This window comes from Maylandia zebra, linkage group LG3 (assembly GCF_041146795.1).
Source record: "Maylandia zebra isolate NMK-2024a linkage group LG3, Mzebra_GT3a, whole genome shotgun sequence".
Taxonomy (NCBI): Eukaryota; Metazoa; Chordata; class Actinopteri; order Cichliformes; family Cichlidae; genus Maylandia; species Maylandia zebra.
In genome coordinates, this window is record NC_135169.1 from 20835623 (window position 1) to 20860517 (window position 24895).

General features: G+C 42.5%; 1 protein-coding gene across 4 annotated transcripts; it reads right to left on the bottom strand.

Moving 5' to 3' along the window:
* Positions 1-4084: 4084 nt before the first annotated feature.
* On the bottom strand, positions 4085-23563 carry LOC101470607 (uncharacterized). Of its 4 annotated transcripts, none has more exons than XM_076882377.1 (10): positions 23215-23563; positions 21124-21325; positions 17316-17501; positions 15171-15851; positions 14770-14847; positions 14554-14614; positions 14386-14459; positions 11170-11224; positions 8621-8797; positions 4085-8039 (listed from the first exon to the last, which is right to left on the bottom strand). In XM_076882377.1, the coding sequence occupies exons 2-10, from the start codon at positions 21320-21322 to the stop codon at positions 7364-7366; spliced, it is 2187 nt and encodes a 728-aa protein (XP_076738492.1). In that variant the 5' UTR covers positions 21323-21325; positions 23215-23563; the 3' UTR covers positions 4085-7363. The 4 variants fall into 4 exon arrangements, with proteins under 4 accessions (XP_076738492.1, XP_076738490.1, XP_076738491.1 ...); XM_076882375.1 differs by having other exon boundaries at positions 21124-21575; XM_076882376.1 differs by lacking the exon at positions 23215-23563 and adding an exon at positions 21789-22761 and having other exon boundaries at positions 21124-21575.
* Between the last annotated feature and the right edge of the window lie 1332 nt (positions 23564-24895).

Here is a 24895-nt window from a genome sequence, read left to right on the forward strand (position 1 = left end):
GTGAAATGTTCAAACTTTGTACCATAAAACTTTCGTGCAAAGAAAAAGGAAATGATCAAGCAGAAAACTAGCTGGTTTGAAACAAAAAATGGGACCAGAGCCAAGACTTTACTACCAAAAACAGCAGTTCAGTTCACCTAACAGCCACTTGAGGCTGCCTGCAACAGCGAGTCACTCCCCACTGACTCCCATGTTAGGATGTGTAACTTTAGAGCAGAAATAAACATGTTTACAGCCTGACACGAACAACAGTTTCGGTCTCCATAAATTCATAAAACTGTGCAGGTGATTCATGTTTTTTATCACTTCTAAAGCATTATGTGACTAATGTTCTGGCATGTCAGAAAGCACAGTCTTTATCTGTGACATGTCCTGAATGGCTTGATGTTATTTTCATGTGTTTTCTCGGCATATTTAAGTCAGACATTAATTTAGTTATAGGCAACTATAATAACCTTAGAATAAATGTAAAGTTACTTTTTGTATTTGCACAATTTAACTATATATTTCACCAGCAGGGTGCAGCATTTCACTGCTGTGCTGCTTTTTTAAACTTTAAAACTCATTTATATTAGACACAGACTTTATCAAAACCCCAAATCAGGAAATTTACTTTTTCCAGCAGCACAAGGGTCATGTTTACTCTTAAATGAATATAAAATGTCAGCAACTGAAAAAACAAAGCAAACAAACATCTGTAAGAATATCTGGGCCTCTAATGACGGCGACATATCCTGTAACTGTGAAGCCGGCTATTTATGATATTTAGTACGTTAAGTTAGCATTTTTTTTGCATTAGTAACATGTTTTTGTTGCATTTATGAAGTTATAGAAGTGAAATAAAGTAAATTGTTTACCTTTAATTAAATTTTAATTTTAAATATCAACACAACAATGGTGAAGTGAAGGAAAAATAAGCATCTGTTTGCATGTTCAAGCAGACAACTTATCCAGGCCAGAATCTGTGTCCACCTTCTTTGCTTTCACTTCACCTTTGACCCCTGATGTTGTGATACATGAAAGGTACAGCCTGGCTTCGGCTCAGCTTTAGCTGATATCTCTACAGCACCAACCACAGACACCTTGGAGTTATTTCTTCACATTCTGCTGACAGATTTAGTCAATTTAAAAGATCTCAAGTCATTTTAAACACATTCATTGGCACTAAGTGCCTTTAAATGATTATTCAGTGCTCATATTCGTCCACGTGTGAACATTTTCTGCCTCTGTGAACGCGTGAGGCGTCCTTGGCAGCCTGACTGCACCTCTAACTGACACGCTTCTCCTCCTCCTCTTCTTCCTCGCCTCTAATGCCATTTACTCAAATCTAATAATGACCTCTGTGTGAGTGCGGCCTTCACGCTTCTCCGCGATTCGCCGAGGCCAGAGCGGCTCCCGGCCAATAGAAGGGCCGCCCGCTCGCCGCCACGGGGACTTACAACATGCCAGGTAACCGTGGCAACCGGCGAGGAGGGGACAGGACCTGTGGCGATTGACACTTATCCTCCCACTCGCCTGGTGAGTGTGGTGTGTGACCTTCATCCCTGGTTTCTGTGTAAAAACTCTGCCCCTCCCTCTCTGCACAGCCAATCTGACAGAGTTTATATTTCAGCTCCATGAAATTTTATTTATTTATTTTTAATTTCATCCAGGCGCCACGCTGAATCCCTGCCCCAGTTAACAGGTTCAGCTTCCTCTGTAACACGATCTTCCTCTCACGTGAGGGAGGAAGACACGAGGGCAAAGGCGAGTCAGATGAAATTAAGCTTCATTGATCATGGCAGCAAACAGTGACAGGATGCGGCAGAGAAAAAGGGAAAAAAAGAGGCAAAGATGAGCTCAGGGTGTCGTTGTATTTTACACTGCTTTGTGTGAAATTCAGCTGTTGAAGCAGACCCAACCTGAGTGATGAGGTCTCGACCCCGTTTCTGGGTCCAAGCGTCCCCTGATGAGGTTCCTGCCTTGTTGACGTGCTGCAGTGCTCTACAAACACATTATGTAACACTAGCGTAGGTGAATGTTCCTCACTGAGAAGCGCTGGTGAACGTGATCTTAGACCTGACCTCCCCTCAACAAGCTGCCGGATCAGAGCTCAATTATAAAGGACACCTGTTGGCCTTCATTCACTCACTAAAGGTTTCTGAGGGAAGAGAGCCCAACATGTATGCATGGCATCTGTAATGAGCGCTGGTCACATGCTCTAGATACCGAGGATAGATGTTTCACTGCTTCCTTTATTTCCTCCTGAGTCACTGCATCACTGTGGAGGTCAGTGAGTGCAGTGACTCATTGTCATGTTCGAGAAATCGCTTTTAAATGATTTGCCACATGGTGTGTTACCCTGCTGGCAGCAGCCATCAGAAGATGAGTACACTATGGCCATAAAGGGATGGACACAGTCAGCAACAATACTCAGGTAGGCTGTGGTGTTTGAATGATGCTCAGTTTGTGCTAAGGAGCACACAGTGTATCCAGAAGATTGTTGATTATATTACATCACCAGTCTTAACCGTCGATACCAGACAGGATGGATCCATGATTTTATGGCGTTTAAATCAAATTATGGCCGAATGCTAAAGAGACTCAGACCAGGCAACACTTTTGCAGTTTTGTATTGTTCAATTTGAATTGTAGCCTCACTTTCCTGCTCTTATCTTGCAGGCACCTGGTGTGGTCTTCTGCTGCTGTATCCCGTCTGCTTCATGTTTGACATGTTGTGCCCAAAGCGACTTCCACCGTGGTTCTACTATAAAAACATGAACAGACACAAATGGAGACTATAGTCCAGACTGCTCATTACTGACTCTGTTGAAGTTCAGGCTCTGGCTGCTGGACTGAAGTCTGCATGCACTAAGGTTTGTCATCACTCTGGGTTGCTTGCTGACTTTGTGTTAGCATGCTGTCTGTGCTGATGTTTGCAAAGAGCCAAAGTTGTGTTAGCAGCATAATGTGATTGTTTGTGTCCTGGGTGCAGTTTGCACTTCACCATTGTGCTCTCGTTCTTTCGTGCAATAAAAATAAAGGTAATGTCGATGTCTCTGCTGCAGACCGGCCCACTATTTTCCTCCTCCCACACATGAACTGAAATCACCTCAATGTAGCTCAAGTTTGCAGTTGTTTTTTCTTTCCGTCCACCCAACCTGCAGATAATTGAAAAACCTTAACGCAAGTAACATCATCACTGCCAACATATTATTGAATTTTGTGCAGTAATACACCACATTACTGAAAAATGTAGTGTGATTACAGTAGCCACTGTTCTTCTGCATACCTTAGTTGTAATGAGTGATTCTTTGACTTACTGTTGCCTTCAAATCAGCTCAAAGCAGTCTGACCCTTCACCCCTGATGTCTGACATCAACAAGACATTTTCATGCAGAAAACTGAGGCTCACTGGATATTTTCTCTTTTCCATCTGTAAACCGTAGTTTAGAGATGGGCGTGAAGGAAAATCCCAGCAGATCGGCGGTTTGTAAAATAGTCCTAGTAAAGTGTCTGGCAAGTGTATATTACTCTTTTCAAACTTTGTCTTGTTGTGACCAGGACAATCACTTTTGTGAATTTAATTGTTTCCTAAAGATAAATGGCACGGTGAGTGCTTCCACCAGGTCATAAAAATAATTAAAACAGTGGAAAATATAACAAAAACATCATGTGCAATGAAATTTGGCTCTGAGCATAAAGAAGTCATTGTGTGCCCAGACAATCTACAGGAAAGTCTTAATTTTTAAGCAAAATGTTATGTTTTATGAATAAAATAAGCTTTTGTTGTCATAACTAATAAAAATCACGGATAAGATTTTGATTGAATCCTGTAATCTGCAAGACATTTCACCCACTGTGAGGCCGCTGTGGCTATGCTATTATCAAAGTAGGAACAGATAGAAGGGACAATCACCAAATAATCATAGTGGGCATTATTCTTCCTTTTAAAAGAATTTTTAAGCTAGCTTAGGTTGTGTTGTGCGTTTGGTAATACAACTTCGGGTTTTTACTGTCTTCAAACTAAAGCCGTTCCCTGCCTCAGGAAAGAAAGATGCTCTTCGGCTTTAAACCTTAATAAATAATACTCACTGAAAAAACATATTTTCGACACTTTATTGAGCAGCTGTCCCTGCCCCATACCAGTCGTGGATCAGCTGTTAGTACTGGATAATTTAACAAAAACTGGATCCCCGGGACTGAATCTGCAGAGTAATTATTTGGCTGTGGGTTTCGACTTTTCCTTCGGCGAAGTTACAAAATAAACCAACACTTAAAGTGTTTTTGCAAAAGGCTAAAGTGTTCTAAACTGACTTTTCTTCTGTCTACATATAGTGCAACCTTAAATTAAGACATTTCAGACTCCCAGGAGCCCCATGTAGTCATGTAAACACAAATACATTATCAATATACAACACAAATATTAGAAGTATCATCACTGTCCTCCAGAAACCACGAATAACCCCAAAAATCCTCCAATATTGAAGTGGAAGCAGCAGACTGAAGGATGGTAACTTTAAATAATTCATGCAACCAGTCAAATAAAATAAAGTGTTCTCATCAAATGTGAGCTTTCTGCAGTAATACAATACCAAAGTCAGACACAACAAGTGAAGATGGTCTCTCAGAAAATATAGACTTTACGATTAGAATGGCTAAGACAATAAGCAACAGATTATAAAAAGTATACTTCGGCTGCAGCATCTGGTTTAAAATGCTTTCACTCACAGTTGTAGATGAACTCAGTAAAACACCAATGATTTAAACCTTGAGTGGTTCTCTGAATTGGTCTGTTGGAAATATCTCCACATTTGTTGGCTGGATGGATTTACATGGAGCATTAAAGACTTGACACAAACATCCTGATGACTTTAACCAAATTCAGGATAAAATAATAATAAAGCTATAACATTTTCATCAGCTCAGCTAGATGCTCTGTTTAATGCTAAATGGCAAATGTTAGCATGTTTACGCAATAAGCTGAGGACTGATAGCCTTGCTGTGTGGTTTTTTTTGCTTTCATTAGCCAGTGTTAGCATGCTAATACCCTACGGTAATGTCCCATTCCAGTTAATTCAGAACTCTGGAGTGAAGTTATTCCAGAGTTAGTCTATTTCAGTACTAAAGTCAGAAAAGCACGACAAACAGGATTTGTTTTGTTTCTTAGCAAAGCAGTCATTCATGTCATCACTAGGAACACAGCATAATGTTTGGTTTTTGTGCTTAAAAATGTAGCTGCAGCACGTTCACGGACAGAGCGTTCTCACTGCTCTGTATATGGCTTATTTAGCAAGTCAGTAGTGGCACAGATAGAAAGTATTACAGTTTCACTACTTTTTCCATTCACTGCCACCATTTTCGATTTTTATATAGGGGTTTCTCCCACTTTATCAGTTGGAACTCCAGGTTCAGGGGGTGTTTGAGACAACGATTCCAACAGGGAATTCTGAAAGTTCGACTTAATCTGGAATGCACCATAATTATATTCTCATAACTTCAGTGGAAATGATCATGTTAGCACCCTAAAGTAATGCAGTTTCAAACCCCCTCAGGAATATTGCGTGTGAATAGTACTAACTTCGAAAGTTTAAGATACTAACATGCTACAGACATCCCTTTGAGCCTATACAAAACTGAAAGGTTAGCACGTAACACACAAAACTAAAGACATTCTCAATCCCAGTAGCATCAATAGCTTATTTTTATGGTGAATCCATTTAACTCAGAAGTCGGTTGTCAATGCTGGGAGTGATGTCACTCCTCATTTGAATGTATTCCAGTACTAAAGTCAGAAAAGCAAGGGATACCAGGATTAGTTTTGCTTCTAAGCAAAGTAGAGCCATTCGTGCATCACTATTAACACAGTGCAACGCTTGTGTTTTTGCACTTAAAACGCCCCTGCAACACATTTGAGGCTAGAGTCAGGCACAGATACATACAGATACTGGTAGCACGAATGAAAGTTTTACGAAGCGATTCGGAGCCACCATTTGGGATTGAGAAGTCGGGTTGGTGGGGCTGGTCTCACTTTCTATTGGAAATCCAACTTGAGAGGGGGGTCCAATTCCAACTGGGAACTTGGAAATTCCAACTTCAACTGGAATGCATCATTCGTGCAAATTAGCATGATAAACTGATAATATCCCATCAGCCTAAGTGGTGATTTCTTTTAGTGCAAATTAGCAAAGGTTAGCATGTTCACATGCCACAGCAAGATATGGCCAACATTATCAATGCTAAAAATCAGCACAAGGCATTCCCATCAGCCTCACTTGTATATTGTGTTTAGTGCTAAACAGCATGTTAAACTAACACCCTTCTCATCAATTTAAGCAGCATTGTTTGTTGTGATAAATTGCAAATATTAGCGCAGTAACAATCTAAATTAAAGACATATATATATATATATAACTCTTAGCTCAACTGCATTTTTTTAGTATTAAATCGCCATCATTACCATGCTAAAAAGCTAGACTAAAGACATTTATACCAAGTAAAAAAGTTCGAAGTCTCAGCAGCAATAAGCAAATAATACAACAATAAAACTAAAGACATTTCCATTAGCCTCAGCGGTTAATTAGCAAAAATTAACATATAAGCATACCGAACTAAGGACATTCTCAGTAGTAGCAGTAGCTTGTTCTCACTGCCGATAATTAGCAAAAGTTAGCATGTTCACATAACAAAATAAGAACACAGAATACGATTAGCATCATACCTGCTATATTAGCATTGTACTGTGGAACAGTTAGCATGCTGAACTCAAAGTAAACAGTTAAGTAAACCTTCATATAGATATTGCCTTAAAGAGCTGCTAGAAATGCTGTCAACTCTTATTTTCTTCCTTTAATCATGTTTTTTTGAAGTCCGCTGCTTTTTTAAAGAAAATGTCTAAAAAACACGTTGTGTTTTAAAAGAAAAACAAACTATCTCACCCTCAACATTATCTCATCATCTCAATAAATGACCCTTACTTCACAGCATCTCGTGTTTCTGATTAGAACAATTTATAATAAAATTCGACTTTTTAAGTTCAAGGTTTCTGGAGGACAAGAGAGACAGGCAATAAATATGTCACACGGTTAAATAGCTAAGAGTTCAGTGATTATATGACGGGCTAAAGCAGGCAGGAATGCAGCAAAAATCACGAGCATGATGCAAAAGTTGAATAAATTCAAAAACGTTCCTTATCGGTGTGTTTTCAGTGCTGTTTGACATTCTCATACATAGTGCTGAGTGACAGTACCTTGGATACATTACAGAGCTTTACATCCATCGCTTTAAGAGTCCAGAGGATGGATAGAAGAGAAAAGGAAGAAGAGGAAGAGGAGAAATTAGAAGAGAGGGAGACGAAGAGAGGAGGACCAAAAGCATGGAGGCTTTACAAAGAAGTTGTCAGGCCGAGGTAACCAAGAAAAGAGTGTTTGGTAGAGAAAGATGAAGAGGAGGAGGAGGAAGATGAAGGAGAGCGCTGTTTCAGAGAGATGAGGGTCGTGATCGGGAGGAGAGGAGACAAATCCCTCCATCCAGCGCGGTCGGACAGCGATGGATGAAGAAGAAGAGGAGGAACAGAGGAGGAGGATGCAGCAGTGTGAGCGCTTGGCGGTGTGTGCAGCCGCTGGACGTGCTTGTTCGAGCGCTGATTGTCTGCATGCACGTATGACCGGTGCGTATGCACGTCGGCGGGTGCGTCCGTCGCGCCCCCGTTGAAGAAGTGCGCAGCGTGTTTGACCTTGCAGTGCAGGCGCAGACTGTCCCGCCGCTTGGCGCTGTAGGGGCAGAGGTCACAGGTGAACGGTCGCTCCCCCGTGTGCACGCGCACGTGTTCCACCAGCTTGTTGGCTGTCCGGGTCAGGTGGCCACACCGGTCGCAGCGGTACTGGTTGCCCTGGCGATGACCCTGGAAGTGAACCAGCAGCTCCTGTTGCCCTGGAAACGACCTCTGGCAGATGCGGCAGCGATGCTCTGAGGTGCTTGTCTCCGGCTGGGTTGCCGTGGCAACTGAACGAGCACCGCTGCTGGAGGTGGAGGCTGTGGCAGGAAGGGTAACAGGGCATCTGGGAGTCAGGAAAGGTAGAGGGAGGAGTTAATGACCCACACATTACACGAGGATGCTGACAGAAAGCACGCTCACCTGCATCTAACATCAACAAATTCGTTTTAAATCCATTCAATGAAGAATTTAAATGTACCAATAAAAGCTCTACCTCTATCTTACTGTTTAGTTCAGTTTACTTCTTCATATCAGTAACAGAGCAAAGATTTAGAAACTGATTCTGTTCAGCCTCGACTTTCACCTCAAAGGTTTTTTATGTTTAAAGTACGTTTTATTAGATGTTTCCACTTATTTAATAAGTCATACACAGAAAACCTTTTGTAAGGTCGTATTAACGCCTCAAAGGAGCACTGCAGACATGATTATTTTTACTATTGATATGATAGATTTTTGTAAAAATATTGTCCAAAAGATAAAATATCATCATCGTCATTTGTCATATAAGGTTTGGGGTTGTTTCGCTTAAAAACAACTCAAAAATCTAAGTAAATTTAAATTTAACGATGTGATCATGTGCTGACACGTGGATGTGTGGTCACGTATCCGGGGGGGAGGGGGGTCGTTAGGGATCCTTACACCTACCTCACTTCGCCCTGAATGTGCGTGCAGACGTGAGCCCTCATCTCTGCCTCCTGATTGGTCGAGTGGTCGCACACGCAGCAGTGCAGCGAGAAGGATCTGTGCTCCCATTGGCGGTGTTCGGTCATGTGACTCTGGAAAAGGGCCTGTCCTTCGGTCTCAAAACCGCACACGTGACACCTGGAAGGCAAGGACACGACAAAAGCTTGTAACACATAAATGACGGTAACAGATATTTGTCTATGAATCTCCAAGCGGTCACAGCGGGACTCACTGTGGGAGAGGACAGCAACCAATCAGGTGCAGGTTTTTCTAGCGTGCGCTTGGCTGGTTTTTACAGTTGGTTTTAACTTGTTATTATTTTGTTGTAATTATGCTTGAAATGCACTTTTGTTTTCAAATATATATGTATTATTATTAGTTTATTTATTTTTGTATTTTATTATATTTTTGTATTTTTATTCTATCTTTAATCTCAAGCACTTTGTTCAGCTGTTGTTTAAAGTGTTTTATGGATAAAGCTGGTTTGGATTTATATACACGCTTCAGATCTGAGAGGGTTTAAGAATGAGACATAACACCAGGAAATGATTTCATTTCTCACTTTTAGCATGAAGAGAAGGTGAAATACATGACAGCTGGAGATAATCAGATCATAGTGAACCTCGTTTATGTAACAATGAGTGATTAGCTTGATTAGAGGGCACAGGTAGACAAACATCAGGTGAACAGTACTAACAGTTTCATGGTTCTGCAATTCCTTAAACAAACTCACAGAATGGAGCCACAAAAAACGCTTTCACTACAAGCAGCGACAACTTCCGCTTGACCTTGTTCGTTTTTCCATGTCCTCTTAAAACTCACCTCTTCATCAGTGTTTCAGTGTTTCATGTGTGGCATTAGTTCTGGGAGACAGGTGCTCCTAGTTTTGGAAGTTTTATGATGGTTCTCTATGAGAGAGGCGCTCAAAACCACAAGTCCCGTCACGAAAAGAGTAACGGGAGGACAAAACTCTCCAGGCTGACACCTCACAGTGTCTTTAATGTGGAAAGCTGAGAGAAAAACTACATTTCTCATTAAACGTAAACTGCAACTGTGAAAAAATGACCATAAAAACCCCATCGAGGATGTCAAAGTGCTGATTGAGTCCACCGCCATGAAGCATGGCTGAGAGCTGGTGCTCAAAAATAGGCTCGGGTTTAACTCTGTCAGATGCACTGTAGTTTTGTAAAACGATGCAATAAATCGCTCCCAAAAGTGGCAGCACGCTAATCCTGATCGAGTCACACATCCTGATGTAAGAGTGGAGCCCGAATCACAGATAAAAATCACAACAGAAGAAGAAGGAGCGGGACGCCGAGTACAATAGCATTCAATGCCTTTCACACTCTCAGTAACGGCTTTGTTAGTTTATAATGAAGCCATTTTTTATATTAAAAGCTTCTTTTTGAGTTGTTAGTGTGAGTGTAAGGGTTATGTTGTAGATGAAGTCAGCCCACTCTCACCAAAAACACTTTTATGGGCAATTTTTTATTTGAATTTGGATTTCTTCAAATTGCAATTTTATTTTTAAAGTGCCAAATCACAACACTTCAAAAACAGATGCCTTATATTGTGAAGTAAAGGCCCTAGAATAATACAAAAGGACTCAATTAGTTTACCACACTATACATAGTATATGTGTTAGCCTGCTTACAGTATCCAGAGCGTACTTCATTCTTGCCTCACTTTCTGATCAAAGCCTTATTGCACACCACCAACACGTACACTCACTAAGAAGTATTTGTGTCGTTTTATACACTTGAGTTCCTGCAGATCACAGACACACTCCATTTTAATCCACCATAATTTTCTCCATGAAAATTGCCTCCAGGATGCCAAGGTTGTGTCTCCAAAATCGAGCCGAGCATGGATAAAAACTTTTTTAAAAATCCAGAGCTTTGAAATCTTTGTACTAATTTCTTCCTGCTAATGAAAAAAAAAAATCTCCCACCGGTTTGTTAAACATCTCCAGAAAGTTAATGTTCAAAGACGCCTTCGCTGGCAGAATACAGAATCCGGCAGAGCTGCAGCTATGCAGGAAGATAAGCGGGGACTTCAGTCTCTCCAGAAGGCCAGAAAACAACAGCTCGAAAGCTTTACTGCTGGATAAAATGCTGCGACATTTAGGATCACCGTTCACAGAGCTATAAACAAGAGTGAGTCCCAAAACAGGCTGAAACTCAAAGATTAGAGATAGTGCACTTCCTCGCTGACTCTATATAGCTATCTTAAAGGGGGTCCTCACAGATATAGGAGTAAAGGTGTACGTGTGTGTGTGTGTGTGTACTTGTTTAAGCATCTTTGTGAAGACCAAAACATGCCACTGTACCTGTGGGGACCAAGCGCCCGTCCTCACAAATTTGAAGGCATTTTTGAGGCTCAAAAATGTGGTTTTAGAGTGAGGTTACAATAAGGGTATGGTTAGAGTAAGGGGCTAGGTAAAGCATTATGTCAATTCAATGTCCTCACTAAGATGTGAAAACATGTGTGTGTGTGTGTGTGTGTGTTACCTGAAAAAGTAAGAGCAACCTGTGGTTTGGTGTCTGCTGAGGCTGGTTTGGGTTTCTGTGAGGAAGAAGAAGAGCATTCGTTTATTATTCTGCGTGATTTTTGCTTTTTACACACAGCAGAACTTCTTAATGATGAGCCCCTTTGGAAGCTATTATTGCTAAACCTCTGTGTGACTGTAGCCTCTGTCAGCGCACTTCACCACCATCTTTATTATTATAGACCCAAAGGGCACTCCAGTAGCAGCATGCATCCATAACGCAGACAAAGGCAGCATGCAGTCATTAAAAAGTAATAATAATAGCAATAATAATAATAATGATACAGAGACAATGCAGGCAAACTGAACACACACATTCAGTGAGAGTGTTTGCTGAGAGCTGTCAGTGGAGGAGATCAAAAGTGTTTGTGGTGGCTAAGAGCACAGAGAACACAGAGGGTGATAATCAGATCCAAATAAAGTCACGAGCTCAGACTTCATTTTTGGTCGAGCACCTTAAAAAGTTGAAGTTTTAAACTTTTGTTATGACGGTCATGAAAAAACATTTAAAAACAAAAAACCCTCAGAGGTTGCAGTTCCTCAAATGGCCACTTGAGGCTGCCTCTAGACGTGAGTAACTTCTCATAGATTTGTGTTAGAAACAAACACGTTTATTGCATCAAAATTTGCTTCTTATTAAGGCTTAAAGTTAAATACCTGACCTGATGCAAGCAGCTAGCTGTTTGCAATGACTTGTGGTTTTTATACATTGTTAGCCAATGAGCACACACTTTAAGCGCTATATAAGAATCGGTCCATTTAATGGTTTTATAATCTTGCATTTTGGTGTTACAGGATTTACCAAAAAACCTCTGCTATTCTTCTATTAAACACAACCCAAAATAAGAGAAAAGCTTTGACACAGGTCAGATCGGAGAACCAGTTTTGAAACCACTGCTGGCCTTCAGGCACAATGCAGGTTTATTTTTCCAACCACAGAGCTACGTCTATCTCTTAAACAGTCTCTGCTTCACCCCCACTAACCTTAATAACTGAACTGGATTCTGATTTCTAAATGGACTTATCTGACAAAGAATACGGCCGGCTCTGTGGTTACTTGTAACCCATGGTTACATTTTTTATGAAACTCTAGGTTTTTTTGTCTGGATTTTAGCACTAACGAGCAGGGAATATGAATCGAGCTCTTGGTGACCCCAAAACGCCAAACTCAAGGCTTCAAAACAGGTCCACAAAGCAGCATGTGACAGAATTAGCTATGATGATACTTAAAATCCAGTCTGTCTAACAGAGAAACCATGAACAGGTGGTCTACAAAAGACTTTCTCAGTGGTTTATAGCTTACTCCAATCGATGGAGCTACCTTCATATTTAAGACTAGTGCCACAGCTCCACGTCTCAGTCATTAGAAGTTTGAAGTTGTTACAGACTATTAGATAAACTTTATCATTCTCAACCTCTGAAGTAGAAATTCAGGTAAACAGGTTTTTGCACAAAACAGTGTTTTACATCTGGACTCAAGATTTCAATTAAAATGAAAATAAAAATCTGTTACTAATAATACTGATGCACAAATAAAAGCATGAACACTTTTTATCCTGATATGTAACCAAACGCTATAACCAACCAATAATATTCACTTAGTCTGTCGGAAACACTGAATAAGTGCGTATCAAACGCATGCAAATGTTTCCTCTTGTTTCATTAATCTTTAATAGAAACAACAGTGACCATCACTTAAAAGTGACACTTTATATTTGGAAGCTTTGTTTTTAGAGTCATGCCTCATACTCTCCGACTAGGGAGGGATTTAGAGTCAGACTAATGCATTAAAAATTCATAACATCACCGGGCTTATCTGTAAATGCTGAAGTGCGCGCTGTTAAAAAGGCAGCTGGAGGTTTGGGAGCTCGCATCCTTGTACCTGACATCCTTCCTGCTGTGCCAGTGTTCATTGTAAATTTAGCTGGATCACTATTTCAGCCGTCAGCTCCTTTAATCCTTCCACTCTGACTGACAGTGTCAGTTTCCATCACTGCAAATTACCCCGAGACTGGCAGGCAAACACATCAATGACAACAACCCATAACGCCGTGACTCATTAATAAAGAAAAGAAAAACACCTCCAGGAGACGGTTAATAATCAAGGCGCTACACCTCCTCCAGCTGCAGAGCATCCTCGCAGAGTTCCTGTATTTTCATGTAGACACTGTGACACTCATGTAAATCTTAACCTGTGTGTGCAAACCAGGTTATTATGTCAGTGTGATTAATTAACAGAAAACTACAAAATAAAGTGTCAAAAAACATGGAATTCTTAAATGATGTCATTAAACTTGTTGTAGTGCCTTAAATTTACCAGGTAGTTGCAGTGTGCAACTTAACCAAGCTGTGTTTTTAGTAGCTAAGCCTGACCAAGATACAAGCTTTCAATTTTCTACATCAGCTCTCCAAATAAAGAGACTTTACAGCCATGCACTATATCATGGGTGGGCAACTCCAGGCCTCGAGGGCCGGTATCCTGCAGGTTTTAGATCTCACCTGAATCAAATGATTAGTTCATTACCAGGCCTCTGGAGAACTTCAAAACATGTTCAGGAGGTCATTTAGCCATTTAAATCAGCTGTGTTGGATTAAGGACACATCTAAAACCTGGACTTTGCCCACCGCTGCACTATATAAAAGCAGCTGGGCTGTGGTTACATTCAGGATCTTTAGCAGAGGTCATCTAACTCCTGGAAACTTCACCTAGACTAAAGCCTTGATCATAATTTCTCTATCCCTAAGTCCGCTAAGGGACTGCAGTTCCACTGGACTCATCTGTGGATAATTTGCATTACAATCCACCAACTCTGCCAGCAGCCTTCAAGCCGCTCTGGCGTGTCTCCTGGTTTTTGTGTCTGCGTCAGGAGCGGGGTATAATCGAGGTTCAAACTTTTCTCGGGCCTCTACAAATAGTGAGACCTTGATAGCGGAGAGGCTAACCCCCAAAAATCGATTACACTGTGCACACAAACGTAAAACTCTGTTTCTTCACAGCTCTAAAAGTAAGACTGTTTCGCCTTGTGTCTGATCCCTCTCCCAGCTGAGCCTGCAGAAGTCATCTGCAGCATTTAGAAGCCTGAATGGTATGCATGTGCTGCAGTGCGTGGATACAAATGTCTGGGCTTGCTGTTAAACGCTGTTGGAAATGAAAAGTGAAAAATTGAAAGTCCATTACCAAGTGGAGGAGTTTGGGAGCTGATCACTGCCGGGGAAGAGCGGCGCTGGTCGTCGTTACCCTTCAAAACAGGACTACACAGAGAGCAACACGCACACATACAGGATACCATCATGACTGAGGTCAGAGGTCAAAATATGCCGCTGATAGATGGAAGTGTGCACTTACCTGCTTCTGATGGGTGGAGTCATCCTGTCCACCAGCTGACTGTTGGACTTACTGACCCTCTCTGCAGACAAGCGACAGAAAAAGAAACGCATTCGAGTGCAAACCGAAAAAAATGATGCAACCTGTGTGTTTGGCTAAAACCCAAACAGTGGACAATGTGCACTTTTCTCTCTGCAGCTACCTCCACCTCTGAGGCTGCATGTCTCTGATACGCACGGTTTCTTATCTGTTGTTTCCTAAAGTCTCGGTCTGCTCTCTCTGCACCAGCCCGTCGGCTCACACAGCTGCTTCTTCCTGTTTAAAGGAAGTCAGCTGATTCCATGTGCTCGCTTACAGGCAATCACTGGGGTTTTCACTATGTTACTAGTGAAAAAACCTCCAAAGACCTGCACAAAACTGAGCATATAAATATTTTCAAGGGAAAAAAAAAGAATATCTCTGAAATTCAACTCACAAATATTCAAGAAAGATTGTGTTTTTCCGTTTATTTGTTTTTTTGACAGCTTTATGTATTCTTAGATTTGATGTTTCGGCATCAAGGAGCAACTCTGACCAGTAAAAACACGACAATCAACTTTAGATTTAATCAAGATTAATATTAAAGCTTGCGTGGTTACCTGACAGTTGGTGCAGCAGTGTGGACGCCAGGTTCACTGACATGTCCTGCCACAGCACTGCTCTGAGGCACTGGTCAGCCATCTTGGCTCCAGAGGTAAATTGGTCTTCCATCTTGGCTCCAAAGAAGAGCTGCTCCTCCATCTTCACCCCGGAGAAAACCTGGTTCTCCATCTTGGCCCCTGAAGCAAACTTGTCCTCCGTTTTGACTCCAGAGAGAAACTTGTTGGTCACCTTGACTCCAGAGAAAGGCCGCTCGGCAAACTTTGCTTTAAAGAGAAGCTGGTCCTCCGTCTTGGCTCCAGTTAGAAGGTGGTCCGACATCTTAGTTCCAGAGACATCCTCCATGTTCACTTGAAAGTGAAACTGTTTGGCTCCAGAGACTGCACTGTCTGCCATTGCGGAGACAGGCGGGCATCCTTCAGCACAGAACTTGCCTTCTACTTTAAGGCCAAAGAGACAGCGGTCCGCCATTTTGGCTCTGGGGTGCAACTCCTCAGCCACCTTGTTCCCAGTGAGGCCCCGATCTTCTGTTTTAACACTGAAGATGTGATGATTTACCATTTTCGGGGCAGGCAGAGCAACGTCTTCTGTTACTATTTGACTCTGGGCTACTGTGTCGACTTCCATTGGCTCTTCTTCTTCTTTGAGTCTCACCACATGGCCATTCACTTCCTGACGCTCTGTGATTGGGAAGAAATAATAATAAATGATTAGAAGCAGTGTGTGAAAGTTAATTCAAAGCTAGAGAAGGTAACATGTTTTTGACCTCAACCAACAAAAACCCAAAACAAAACAGACAGTCCAGCTGGACTCTGGTACCTGAGTTCTGGTTCCAAGCTATAGAACCTCTACTTTGTGTTGTTCACCAATACAAGTGAGTAAGACGTCCACACCAGTAGGCTTATAACTGGGAGCGCAGGGCTGGAATCCAGCGCAAAGCCAACAGTCAGAAATGACTTACAGTACTGTGCAAAAGTCTTGAACCACCACTCTTTTCTCTCTATATTTGCCTCAAAGTCAGACTTTCTTATATTTTGTGGTGCTGAACAGTAGTTTTCCAGGCTGTCGGAAGGTCTTTCAAAGTGTTTCTTTGTACACTGCCACTTAATGCAGACCCGTGAATCATTCAAGCATAAAAAGGCACCTAACTCAAGGGATGAACCAGTGTTGTGGCTATACAAAACAGACAACGTGGCAAATAACCATTTTTAATCAGTGTCTTTAGGCACTTTGCTACCAGCAGCCTGTTGCAAGAACACACAATTATTTGTTACTATTTTTTAGCTGAATCTATAAAAAATGTTAAGAAATAACACAGTTTGACAGGCGTAACATAGCACTTTTGCACTAACAAGATCATACCCAAAGATTTTTTAGCTAAAACCTTGGCATGTCTAGATATGGTGTGCAGTGTATCCTCAAACAAATCTGGGAAATCGGGAAAAGTGGAGGACAAAAAAAGAAATGGCAGGCTTATCTGAAAGTCATGTCCTTAAGAAACAGCAAAGGCCTGACACAGGAGTCGAGAGATGCACTTGGACCTTCAGTTGATTGATCTACTGTTCACTGAAGCCCCATCAGAAATTGTGTGAGTGTTAGCGTGGCTCTCAAGAAGAAATTCTTGAGAAACAGTGAGAAAAGCTGGGGCATGCCAAACTACATAAGAACTGCACTAAAAATTAGTGGCACTGTATGTAATGAGATAATTCATCAAAATTTAGCAGCTTCATTTGTCAGCAACAATCCCAAAACACTTCCAATGCACTCAAAGTATAGTTGGATATAAAAACACAAAATGGAACATTATCAGTCATGGATTGGCCTCCTCAGAGCTCAGACCAGAAGAAAACAGAACAAAAAGAAGAAAGATCCAAAGGAGAGCTTTGAATGTCCTGGAGAACTATTCCTGAAGACTACTTCAAGAAATGACAAGAAAGGTGCCTAAAAGAATAACTGTGGTCATTCCAAAGTTCTTGGAACTGTACAAACTCTGTTATTGCCTTATATGCTGTATGCTGTGTATGTTTGCACATGTTCCAGTAAATCACTGCATCCATTTCCCTACATAACATGAAAAAATAAGGACTGGCTCAAGACTTTTACACAGTGCTGTATCTCTCATCACAGTTTTGGCGAACTCGTACCTGCTAGCTTCCGGAGCAGATCTGAAGCTAGCGTGTCCGTAGCGGTATTGCCGTCAGGCGTGTGCGTGAGGGACGGTGGCTCGGGACTCGCCCCGGGGCTGTCCGGTGAGAGAGCGACGCCTGGCTCATCCTGCTGCTCCGCTTCCTCTCGGCTCCCAGGATGCATCTGGGCCTTCTGGGTGGCCTCTGGAGACAGAGAGTGATTTGATTCAAGTTAACTGTAAACAGATTACTGCAGAGGTCAAATTGCAGCCTGATAACCGCACTCAAGCCTTCATGAGAGCGCACAGGCTCCTGCAACACATGCCCAAAGTACGCGGACACCTACACGCTCACGTCTCTTCATTTCCAGCAGATAAAACCTGCAGCAGGAATTTACTGCAATGGGAGTTAAACTCAGAGTAATAGTATTCAACCGGAGAGTGACATATCACCCTGTTTTAAAGACCTGATATTGGATGCTTGTTTTTTTATTGATTTAAAAAATCTTGTACTTCATGTTCTTGCAGCCGCCCACTTGCTTCAGATCTGTGAATGACGATGGTCTCTGAGGTCTTCTGGGCTTTCAGTTGCTCCAAAGAGCAGGACAAAAACCTGAGGTGAAGCAGCTTCTGGTGTTTACTCCTCAGTCTGCCTGAGGAGAGCCGTGAAAGAACCTTAAAACCTGCCTGTTTATTCTGCTTATGTTGCCTTTTACTGATTTTATTTGTCTTTATTAATGTCATTATCGTTATTCTTTTTCCACCATTTTCATTTCCCGGGTGCCTTGGCATAGGCTTTTAGCCATCACTCCTTGGATGTTGAATGCTACCGTTCTGTCAAGGCCAAAATGTGTTCCTTTGCCTCACAGCTGTTTTATTTTTTTGTATTAAATAAAATGAACGCAAAATCATCTTCATTATTTTAATTCTATGATTTCATAAGTGCAACATAACATGCTGTTATTGTATTAAAAAGGCAAAGTTAAAGTAGCAAATAATCGTAAAAAGTCTGCAGGGTACTCACATGTGGTAAAAGAATATAATTATTTGCACCTATTAGTGATGCTGATGGGCTAATTTATACCTTACAGGCTGTGCCACCACTGTTATAAGGCTCAGATGTGTTCTGCGGCTGAATACGTATTTTCTTTTAGGTCAAAAATTCCTTTTTAATAATAACATTTTCTGATCTCTGAAGTGGCTCTACATCAGTATGCTCTGATTGGTATGTTTGAGTATGCACCAATAGCTTTAGCAGACCTTGAAAACTCAGGGTGAGACAGCCTCGTCCTTTTTATTTTTCATGTTAAACCTGAGCTGACTGGAAGATAGTGAAAATGCATTCAGTCTTAGGTGGAGGCACTGTATACCGCTTTGTACTGAAAATTACTGAAACATCCTGTGGAATAACCCATGTATTATAGCCATAATTACATGTGTTTCATGGATGTGGAGAAGGCATCCAACCGTGGGCCTCATTACTTCCCGTAGGGGGTGTTTCAGGAGTATGGGATATCACATGTTGTTGTTGCAGGCTATCCTGTCCCCGTACAAACACAGTGGAAGGTGGGTTTGCATCCAGATCACCTCTCTGCTCAGTTGGGCTCATCGAACGAGCTGAACCAGCTGGGTGATTTGCACCCAGATGTGAAGTGGAAGGAATGAGCACCTCCAAGTTTGAGGATGTGATTCCCAGCAGGAACGGGATGACTGCCCCATGAGCGTAACTTTGTGCTGAACACTGGGGGGGAATCTCTGTCTAAATAAATAAATAAATCTGGATAAATTCCCAGATGATTAAACATGCAACTATTTTGCTGGTATTAACTGAAATGAGTAAAGAAAAGTAAAGGGGTTATATTGGCTGGGTCTGATTATTGGAGGGGTCATAACCCTCCTAACCCCCCTGGAAATTATACCCCTGGACTGCCCAATCCCAGTGAATACAGTGTGAAAGGGAAGATTGATTGAGTTAGGCTTCAGCTCTCACGTATGGCCACAGGCTGTGTGGAGTGACCAACAGAGTGAGCTATCTGCATGAGGAGCCTGGGCACTCCCTTAAAGACAGGGTGAGGAGCTCAGTCATTTGGGAGCTCCTCCACATCGACATCTGACAAGGATGCCTCCTGGGTGCCTTAAAGGTGAGGTGTTTCAGGTATGTCTATTGAGAGGGGACACGTGGAGATCCTCCATTAAATTGCCAAAAGTATTTGCTCGACTTCCTTCACACACACATGAACTTGAGTCAAATCCCATTCTTAATCCACAGGGTTTAACATGAAGTCTGCCCACGCTCTAATTCATCCCAAAGGCGTTCTGTCATGTTGAGGGCAGGGCTCAGTGCAGGCCAGTCAAGTTCTTCCAAAACCCAAACCGCTCATCCATGTTTTTATGGACCCTGCTTTGTGCACGGGTATGCAGTCATGTTGGAACAGGAAGGGGTCATGCCCAAAACTGTTCCCACAAAGTTGGGAGCATTAAATTGTCCAATATGTCTTGGTGTGCTGAAGCATTAAGAATTCCTTTCACTGGAAATAAGGGTTCAACTCATTAGACATGTACCGTTCTCCTGGCAACTGCCAAACCCAAACTCGCCTATCGGATTGCCAGACGGAGAAGCGTGGTTCGTCTCTGCACACTGCTCTTGAGCTTATCTGAAGGGCACGTGACGTTTGGAGGTCAGTACTGATACCTTCTGCAGAAAGTTGGTGATCTCCGTGCACTAGGCACCTCAGCACGTTCCCACTCCCAAAGCATAACATATTACTGTGTGTGACAAATCGTCGGTATATTATGCTTTCTGCCACAACATGTTCCTATGTTATGCGTTCGGAAACAGGAGGAAACATGAGAACCGTTTGGACTCAATCTGCACATGTACATTTAGTTTTCTTTAATTGCTTTGGAAAACACTATCTAACACCATTAAGGTTATGGCTAGAGTTAGGATTAAGGTTAGGGTTAGGGCTGGAATACACAGCTGGAATGTCAGTTACCGCCGGGAGCGTCATTCCATTGAATTTCATCCACATACCTTTTGTGTTCCCATGAGACATGACATGACAAGTTGTCGGTATTTTACGCATTGGGAATGAGAACGGGCTGCACATTACCACCATGGAGTCCGCTGAGCTCCTGAGAGCGACCCATTCTTTCACAAATGCTTGTAGAAACAGTATCCATGCCTAGGTGCTTGTCTTTATACACCTGTGGCCATGGAAGTGACTGGAACACCTGAATTCAATGATTTGGATTGAATACATTTGGTGATATAGTATATGAGCTGGTTTTGCTTGTGAACACGTCTGTGTCCCACCAGAACAGGTGGAGTAGGTGGCCAGGAAGAAGGAGGTCGGTTTACTTACTAACCTTGTATTATGTTTAGATTTTTCTTTATAAAGCGTTTCACTTTGGGATAAACACCGTGCAAGTTATCATATATATTCTTTTATTTTTGGCCATTCTTTGCCTTCCTTAGGTAAGACAGTATAGGGAGTGACAGGAACGTGGACGACACACATGGGAAATGGGCTTGTTGTTCATTTATTCTTGTATTACTGTATTATTCTTGTGCAATTATTGTTTCACTCCACCCACGCAACTCCATTTCCCACGACAGGACAGTAAAAAGATCTGTCCACATACTTTTGTAGTGTTTGTGAGCACAAATTAGCATCCACAAAAATGACATAAACAAGATGCAATTCTGGACATTAGGGGTGGAGCTAACCATCCTTTTCATTATTACATAATCTGCAAATCAATTGATTGATTAGTCATTAGGCAGCAGCTCTAGTGCCCACTGTGTGTGTGTGTGTGTGTGTTACCTGACAGCCTGATGAGGAGGTCAGACGCCATCTTGGTGCTGACATCAGGGCTGAACAGAGAGGTGGCTGCTGGGAAGGGGCTCGAACCTGCGGCTTGTGCGTCATCGCCTGTGTGTGTCTTTGTGTGTGTGTTTGCAGGGTGTGCGTGTCGTTTGGCTGCAGCAGAGTGAGGCTGCAACACACTCGACCCACGCTTCATTTTCTTTTTCCGTGTGTGAAAAAAATAAGGAAGAGAGAGAGAGAGAGACAAAGAGAGAGAGAGTGAAAAGGGGAGTCAAAACTCAGAAGAGAGGAGGGCAAGAGAGGAGGAAGAGGAGGAGGAGGAGGAAGGTAGTGGTGCTAAAATAAGACGAGTGTGTTCTTCAACATATGGACGTGAGCAGAGCATCGTAGAGATAGGAAACGAGGGTGGATTTGATCTTCAGAGCGAGCTGTTGCTGGCTCTCGGTGACCTGAAAGAGAGAGGAGGGAAGACGAACGGAGGGGAACGGGACGAGAGAGGGGGAGGAAGAGGAAGCAGCAAGGATGCAGGGCGAGAGAGAACAGGGGAGAGGAAGATAAAGGGAGGAGGAGGAGGAGAAGAAAAGGAACAAAGTGAATCTGTGAATAATAAATTATTGAATGGATAAGGCCCAATAAGGGGATAAATCATCATCTGTTATCACCATGGTAACGGACCCTGCCTCGTCACCTCCTGCCCTGACCTTCCTGTTGAAAAACAATAATCGTCACTTGTGATCAGTGATCATCAATAACTACTCCGCCTGTCACCGCCTGTTAGCCTTGGTCACTTTTTGCCCCTGAAAGGAAAAAAATTGACTGCATCCTAGGAAAATACTTTCATTTGAAGGCTAACAATAAAGAGATAAACAAACAAATAAATAAATACAAATGTAATGAATAAATAAATAATAATCTATCAGCGTCCCATTGTAGGAATGTAATTTAAATAAAGATCAATGAAAAAGTAAAATAAATTATCTAAAAATTGACATGCCTGTGTCTGTAGGAATATCTACGTAATTTAAATGTTCAAAAAAAAAAAAAAGAATGAACACATGAACACAGGCTGCAAGAACACACGTAATTTAAATGAACATGATTGTTGTTGAAAAAACTATTTTAAACAATAAATCACATTTCATTTTAAAAATGTAAAAAAGACCCGTCAGAATATCAGCCCCAAATCAAAATATTTTAGCGCCATGATGACTCAAAACTACACCAAAAAAGTCAATAATCAAGAAATATTGTGCAAATAATGTATGTATGTATATATATGTGTGTGTGTGTGTGTGTGTGTATAAAAATTATTTTCTATAGCAATTAAATAATAATAGTAAATAATAATAAAAAAAATCCTGCTAAATTCACTGCTTCATCTTTTTAACATTTAGGTCCTTGTTAATTAAAAAATTGCACTAAATAATTTTATTTAATAAATCAAATGTGGCTGGCAGGCTCTTCATTGCCTCGGTTCACTCACTACCCCCGTCGACCCCGTTTCGCTCTGCCTCCTGCCTCCGTCTCTAAGCGACACCGCGCGGGCTGCTGCTGCCGCCGCATCCGGCAGGGAGGCGACAATCATCGGGCACCAGCTTCTCCACAACACCCCCTCCCCTCACGTCCCTCTCGGTGTCGGTCGGTCGGTCGGAGTCAGAGCCCCCGGAGCCCCGCTGTTAGCTAGTTACCTCCCTCCTCCTCCTGTACAGCCCCCCCCAACACCCCCCCGCAACATGGCTGAACGGCACTCCGACTCCCCGCCACACCGAGTCAGAAAGTCATCACGCCATTTAGAGCCGCCTAACTGCCAATTTACACATTTTTAACGGTTTTCCCTCGCGCTGCCTTCAGTTATGGGGAACAAGGGCAGGTGTCAAGAGTCCAACGGCCCCCCCACACACACCTCCTCCCTCCCTCGCCTATCGATCTCCTGCAACATGGCTGAACGGTAACCCGACCTCACGAGACCTCAAAAGTCATTTTCACGGGTCAGTTACCAACGATACCCAGGCACGGCTAGCACCAACCCGCCCCGGGACACCACGGTTCTCTCCCAGCTTCCCACCTCCTCTTCCCTCCGTGACTTACCGGCACCAGGGGGGGCAGGTGGTGGTGGTGGTGCAGTCCGGGGCATAGCCTATATATAGACTGAAGATCTGCTCCGTGTTAAATTTCCTCTCGCTTTTCCCGTGGTCACATCATCTCCCCGCGGTTTCCTCATCCAGAGATGTGAAAGTTAAAATTAAAAAAATGACAACAGCGAGGAGACGATCCGTCTGTTCCCCGAGCCCGAGGATGACGGGTCGGTCACCGAGCAGGGCAGATGGAGGTTTCCGCCTCCTCCTGCTCTCTCTCTCCCTCTCTCTTTCTCTGTGTGTGTGTCTGTGTGAGGGAGATGCAGCGTGTGTCTGCACAGGGCACATAACATGTTAACAGCCTCCATCAGCACGAACCATGAGGAGAAACCTGCATGTTGGATACTCTTAAGGGGGACATGATCCTGCAACTGCTCCACTGTCTCACTGAACACTGATCTAACAGACCTGTTTCCACATACTGCATCAGGTTGGCTGCATGCAGTATTACAGCAGTAACTTTTCCCCAGCTCAGATTACACACCGATACTTGAACTGCTGGCACCAATACAAATAGTGATAATGTTTGCAAAAGAAGATGAACTTTTAGGTTGTTATTATTCAGGTTATTATTTAAAATGTTTTAGTTTTCATTTATTATCTCAGCATTTCAAGATTTTATTTAGGTGTGTCCAACTTTAGACGTATAGTAATTTGGATTTCTTTTCTTTTCTTTTCTTTTTTACATACCTAACCTAAAATTTTGGCAAGTCTACGTGGCCATAACTGTTTAGCCACATGTTTTAGCAGTAACCTGACTACTAACCATGTGACATTAACTTTTGCATCATTTTGGACCTGTGACACTGGGCCGCCATAGACCACCGCTGGTTGCTAGAGAGAAAAATTTGCACTCCCTGACTGGTTGGTGAGTGGTTGATGCCAGCTGCGGTGAAACTGACTGCTAAAGCTCCAGAGTGGTCAGTGACCATTCTGGAAACTGCTGGTCACAAGGAAAATAGCTGACTGCTTTGGTCGGAAGCAGATCGCTGCTGGTGCTTGTAGTTTGCATGTCTGCAAACACTTGGCAACTCCTCTCCAAGCAGTGGTGAAACTGTGAAGTCCATTTTTTGTTTGTTTAAGATAAGATAAGATAAGATATTTATTGTCACTGTTACCAGAACAATGAAACACAGTTTGGGAGTGTTTTGAGTGTCCAGGGTGCGAGGGTTCTTTGATGATGATGCTAGCTTTCTGCTGACGTCTGCCAGTATAAATGTCTCTGAGGGGGTTAGTGAAATGCCAGTTGCCCGCTCTGCTGCACTCACCACCCATTGCAGTTTCCTATTGTCCTCCACAGTACAGCAGTTGAACCAGAGTGTGGAGCAGTAGGTCAGAGGGTAGAAGTTAATTAGCAGTCTCTGGGGTAATTGGGCCTAACGCAGCTTCCTGAGGAAGTACATCCTTTGTTGTGCTTCTCCTACCTGGTGGAAAATGTTTGTGGACCAGTTAAGGTTGGTCGAGATGTGGACCCCGAGGAACGTAAAGCCTTCTACCCTTTCTACAGGGTGGGCCATTTATATGGATACACCGTAATAACATGGGAATGGTTGGTGATATTAAAGTCCTGTTTGTGGCACATTAGTATATGTGAGGGGGCAAACTCCTCAAGATGGGTGGTGACCATGTTGGCC